The following is a 5,747-nucleotide window of genomic DNA, read 5'->3' as shown; positions in this document are numbered from 1 at the left end:
GGTGGTCCCTGCCGCCCTCGGCATGAGTGTCGCTCCCCTCGGTCACACGCGGCGAGGGCCCGTTGCAGCCATGGGCGCCTCAAGCCGCCGAGGTCATGGGGTCCCCGCAGGCCTCGGGGCTCCTGTATCCAGGGCCCTGCGAGGTCGCACCTGAGTGACCAAGTGACTCCGAGCAGGCTGGGGGGGCTCCCTCTCTGTCTCTTCCTGGTTACTGGATCTCAGGGGCGAGGCCTGGCGGACAGGACTGGCCCTGGCCAAGCACTCAGGCTGCTGAGACAGAGACAGAGACAGAGACAGAGACAGAGACAGAGACAGAGACGGCATCACTCGGCCAGTGCTCCCCGACCCTTGAGCACAGCCCTGGCCCCGGAAGGGCGCTCTGCTTGGCCCAGGGGGCAGTGGGGGGCGTGCTGGGCTCCCCACGCCACTGCCTGCGCCCCGGAGGCTCAGGAGGAGGGGAGATGGCCGTGAGCCTTCGCAGGCCCAGGACGGTGCTTTCCCCTGCAGGAGGCTGGCCGTGCCCCCTCGTGTCCCTCCCGTGGGCTGGCCGAGCAGAGGGCCCCCGGGTCCCGTCTCTCCCCAGAGCCTTTCCCTAGCCAGCCCAGAGGCTCCCTCCTCCTCACAGGGGCCCCTTCTCCCTGTTTTTCTCTTGGGAAGTTCCTCTGTGGGTCTACCCGGAGCCTCTCCTTCCCGTGGGAAGCCAAGGGCCTGACCTAGACTGCTCGTTCTCTCCCCAGAGCCAAAAAGCCAGAGACGTACCTGGTGCCCAAAGACGGCAAGAGCTCTGTGGCAGGTGAGGCCCGGGGGCCGCCAGGGCCAGGGGCCAGAGGGAGGGGCGTGTGGGGAAGAGCCGGGAGGGCTCACGGCTGCCTGCTGGAGTGTGGGTCTCCGGGGTCGCTGGCGAGAGAAGGGGGCGTCTCGCCGGGGCGGTGTGCCCGCCCCCTGCAGCCGCACAGCCCAGCACAGGCCTCGACTCCTGGTGGCCCCGGGGATGCTCGGGGCTGAATGAACAATCAGGTTTGGGGGCTTCGGAGGCAGCACAGGGCCACGGTGGTCTCTGATGTCAGTGCGGGTTTTTTTTTTTTGAGTTGGAGTCTCGCTCTGTCACCCAGGCTGGAGGGCAGGGGCACGTTCCCAGCCTCAATCTGCTGGGCTCAGGCAATCCTTCCACCTCAGCCTTCTAAGTAGCTGGAACAACAGGTGGGCACCACCACATCCAGCTAATTTTTTGATTTATTGTAAAGACAAGGTCTTGCCATATTGCCCAGGCTGGTCTTGAACCCCTGGGCTTAGGCAATCCTCTTGCCTTGGCCTCCCAAAGTGCTGGGATTACAGGCTTGAGCCACCACGCCTAGCCATCCTGTGCCACTCTTTTTTTGTTGTTGTTTTTTTTTTTGAGTCAGAGTCTCACTCTGTCAGCCAGGCTGGAGTGCAGGGGCACGCTCACGGCCACCACAGCCTCGACCCGCAGGGCGCAGGCGATCCTTCCGTCTCAGCCTTCCGAGTAGCTGGAACTACAGACGCACACCACCATGCCTGGCTAATTTTTGTGATTTATTGTAGAGACGGGGTCTCACCAAATTGCCCAAACTGGTCCTGAACCCCTGGACTCAGGCAGCCCTCTCATCTCTGCTTCCCAAAGTGCTGGGATTACAGGCTGAGCCACCGTGCCTGGCTTTTTTTTTTTTGAGTTGGAGTCTCACTCTGTCGCCCAGACTGGAGTGCAGTGGCCGCTCCCGGCCACCGCAGCCTCGACCCGCTGGGCTCCGGTGATCCTTCCGCCTCAGCCTTCCGGGTGGCCGGAACTACAGGCGCGCGCTACCACGCCCGGCTGATTTTTTTTTTGATTGATTGTAGAGATGAGGTCTCGCCAAGTTGCCCAGGCGGGTCTCGAACCCGCGGGCTCAGGCAATCCACTCACCTCAGCCTCCCAAAGGTGTGGGATGACAGGCTGAGCCACCGAGCCCGGCTCTTTTTTTTTTGAATTGGAGTCTTGCTGTCGCCCAGGCTGGAGTGCAGTGACACGCTCACGGCCACCACAACCCTGACCTGCTGGGCTCAGGTGATCCTTCCGCCTCAGCCTTCCAAGTAGCTGGAGCCACAGGCGTGCGCCCTCGTGCCTGGCTAATTGTTTGACTTCATGTAGAGATGAGGCCTTACCATGTTGCCCTGGCTGGTCTCGAACCTCTGGGCTCAGGCCATCCTGTTGCCTCTGCCTCCCAAAGTGCTGGGATTACAGGCGTGAGCCACCGTGCCCGGCTGCTGTGGCTGTTAAAAATAACAGCGAACATTTAGGGAGCACCGATTCTGTGCCAGGCACTATTTTAAATGCATTAACTCAAGTAGTCATCCCTCTAGTCATATGAACCGGGTAGCGCTGTGCCATTACCCCCAATTTACAGCTGGACACACTGAGGGCTGCCGTACCTTGAGACGCTAACGAGCCACTGTCATGAACAGATGAGCACTCGGGGCTGCTCCAAGTGAGGTCTGGGGACAGGTGTAGCGTCTCGCGCCCGTCATCCCAGCACTTTGGGCGGCTGAGTCAGGTGGACTGCTTGAGCCCAGGAGTTCAAGACCAGCCTGTGCAACACCGTGAGCCTCCCATCTCTACAAAGAATAAATTAAAAAAAATTAGGCCGGGCTCGGTGCCTCAGCCTGTCATCCCAGCACTCTGGGCGGCCGAGGCGAGTGGATTGCCTGAGCTCGCAGGTTCGAGACCATCCCGGGCAACTTGGCGAGCCCTCATCTCTACAATAAATCAAAAAATCAGCCGGGCGTGGTGGCGCACGCCTGGAATTCCGGCTACTTGGAAGGCTAATTCCGGCTACTCGGGAAGCTGAGGCAGAAGGATCGCCGGAGCCCGGCGGGTCGAGGCTGAGGTGGCCGGGAGCGGCCACTGCCCTCCAGTCTGGGCGACAGAGTGAGACTCCAACTCAAAAAAACAAAAAAAAGAAGAAATGAGGTCTCTGTTAGTTCGCCAGGGATGTGGAACCAAACGACCACAGGCCAGCGGCGTAAACAACAGAGATGACGCGTCTCGGTTCTGGGGCTGGACGCCTGACCCCAAGGTGCTGACCCCAGGTGGACTGCTCCCGAGGCCTCCCTCCGTGGCTTGCGGACGGCCACCTTCCTGCCGTGTGCGCACACGGGCCCCTGGTGTCTCTTCCTCCTGGCAGGCCACCGGGTCTGCTGGCTTTAGGACCCCTCCCTGAGGGCCTCGTTTGAACCTCATTCCCTCCTGCAAGACCCTGTGTCCAAACACTGTCATCTTCGAAGGTGCTGGGGGTTAGGACGTCAACACGGGAATCTGGGGGGCCACAGCTCGACCCGTAACGAGTAGCCTCAGCCCCGCAGAGGTGGGAAATCGACTCAGGGCCGCCCGCAGACCGCCGTCCAGCAAGGCCCCAGGGGATTCGGGTGCAGGGTTCGGCCGGGAAAGGCCGCTCGAGGCCGCCCCCACCCCACCCGTGAGGACGGGTCTGAAGTGGGGGCCACGGCCTGGACCACGGGAGACGCTCGGGACACGCGGGGCTGCGGAGACTCGGGACGGTCCTGCAGTGCCGCTCATGCCACCTCCCTCCACCCCAGACATCACCGGGCCCATCATCCTGCAGACCTACCGCGCCGTCGCCGACTATGAGAAGAGCTCGGGCACCGAGATGACGCTGGTCACGGGCGACGTGGTGGACGTCGTGGAGAAGAGCGAGACCGGTCAGGCCTCCCACCCTGCGGGACCCTCTTGGCCCGGTGGCCAGGGACCCCGGCCGCCGTCCCCACTGAGCCTCGGGCCGCCCGGCCCACAGGGGGCTCTGGCTCCTTCAGGGGCCCTGCGTGCCCACCCCCCACTGTGGGTGTCTGTGGGCATCTGTGCACGTCTGGGTGGTCCATGCGGGTGGGCACGCGCGTACCCACACGCATTGGGTTGGGAGTCGTGATTCTGGAACCCGTGCGCGGGGATGTGGGGGGTTTCCACGTCGAGGGGGTGAAGGGAGTATTTCGGAATCTGAGCGCCAGACGCACCTGTCTCGGTGTGTCCCCGCCACCCTGGCGGCGTCTGGGGCCCGGCTGCCGGGCCCTGTCGCTCAGTCGCCTCCCCGCACCCGGCTGCAGGCTGGTGGTTCTGCCAGATGAAGGCCAAGCGAGGCTGGGTCCCGGCGTCCTTCCTGGAGCCCCTGGACAGTCCCGACGAGGCAGAGGACCCGGAACCCAACTACGCAGGTGCCCCCTGCCCTCCAAGGCTGGAGGGCTGAGGGAGGGAGGGGCGGGAGGGGCGCAGGGACACCGAGGAAGCTTTGGGGTCCCGTCTGACGGCTGGCGGGGCAGGAGGAGTCAGGGCCCTATCATCTCTGGCTCGGGGGCCTTGGCAGGCAGGGATGGGGCCTTGGCAGGCAGAGGTGGAGCCGAGGGTGAGGGCATGGGGGAGGTCAGCCTGGGACACGCGGTGGCCTCGGCGTGGGGTCAGGTCCAGCGGGAAGCAGACTTGAGGCTCAGGAAGGAGGGCTGCTTGGAGGTGGAGGCGTCATCCCTGACCGGGGGCGCGGAAACTGGCAGCCCCAGGGCTGGACAGGGCCTCCGATGAGTTAACAAAGTAGATTTGGTTGCACGTATTTTTATTTTTTTGTTTTAGTTTTTGAGTTGGAGTCTCACTCGGTCGCCCAGACTGGAGTGCAGTGGCCGCTCCCGGCCACCGCAGCCTCGACCTGCTGGGCTCCGGCGATCCTTCCGCCTCGGCCTTCCGAGTAGCTAGAATTCCAGGCGCGCGCTACCACGCCCGGCTGATTTTTTTATTTATCGTAGAGATGAGGTCTCGCTGCCCAGGCGGGTCTCGAACCCATGGGCTCAGGCAATCCACTCACCTCAGCCTCCCAAAGGCGCGGGATGACAGGCTGAGCCACTGAGCCCGGCTTGCACATATTTTTAAACGGCAAGATTGCACTGTTTTATGTGGATCTGTGGCTCTTCTTTAAACACCGGTAAAGGCCTGTAGCCCAACGTGCCAAGTGTTGGTTGGAATTGAGTGACTCCCGGTGCCACGTGGACGGGTGCTGTCCCCACCCACTTCACCGCTGCCACTGTCATAGTCAGGAGCTCCCGGGAGGGGGCTGGCTCGCCTGGGTGTCGAGGGCAGAGGGCAGAGTGTGCCCCGGAGTGGGTGGCAGGGGAAGGAGCCTACCCAGGGAGCTAAGAAGTGTCAGGCGGGGGGAGGAGGGAGAGCCAGAGGAGGGAGCCCCGTGGGCTCCCCGTGGGTCTGGAACTCCCGAGGAAGCCTGAAGTCCAGGGAGGAGGGGAGGGGTGGTGAGGCCTGGGCTGGGCCGACCCTGACGCCACGCCCTGCCACCCCACGGTGGCCCAGGCGAGTCCTACGTCACCATCAAGGCCTACACAGCCGTGGAGGAGGACGAGATATCCCTGCTCCAGGGAGAAACCATCGAGGTCATTCACAAGCTCCTGGATGGCTGGTGGGTCATCAGGTAGGCGAGCCCCGCCCCCACCCACTGCACCCTGAGTCCGCCCCGTCTGGGGCCCGGCCTGTCTGCGTGCCGGGCTGACTCGTCTGTGTGGCTCTGAGTAAGTCCCTGCCCCTCTCTGGGCTGTTTCCATCGCCGCAGCAGGGGAGTGACGAGCCCACCTGCCTGTCTTGTGGGGTCCAGTGTCCTTGTCCAAGGGAGTACACCTTCCCTTTGTTTTTTTTTTTTGTTTTTTTGAGTCGGAGTCTCACTCTGTCGCCCAGACTGGAGTGCAGT

The 5,747-nt window shown here is 63.1% G+C and overlaps 1 protein-coding gene across 1 annotated transcript in view; it reads left to right on the top strand.

Moving 5' to 3' along the window:
- Nucleotides 1–5,747, top strand: part of NCF1 (neutrophil cytosolic factor 1) — a gene marked incomplete at its 3' end in the record, with an annotated part of 7,670 nt that overhangs the window by 740 nt on the left and 1,183 nt on the right. Inside the window, 5 exon segments of the mRNA XM_021717366.1 lie at nt 137–172; nt 738–793; nt 3,592–3,714; nt 4,114–4,221; nt 5,357–5,474. Coding sequence (XP_021573041.1) covers nt 137–172; nt 738–793; nt 3,592–3,714; nt 4,114–4,221; nt 5,357–5,474 — 441 coding nt within the window.

The sequence above is a fragment of the Carlito syrichta genome, unplaced genomic scaffold (assembly GCF_000164805.1).
Source record: "Carlito syrichta isolate Samal-C Ts95f unplaced genomic scaffold, Tarsius_syrichta-2.0.1 Scaffold309715, whole genome shotgun sequence".
NCBI lineage: Eukaryota > Metazoa > Chordata > Mammalia > Primates > Tarsiidae > Carlito > Carlito syrichta.
The sequence above is the reverse complement of the archived record's forward strand: the minus strand, read 5'-3'. Positions and strand labels throughout refer to the sequence as shown.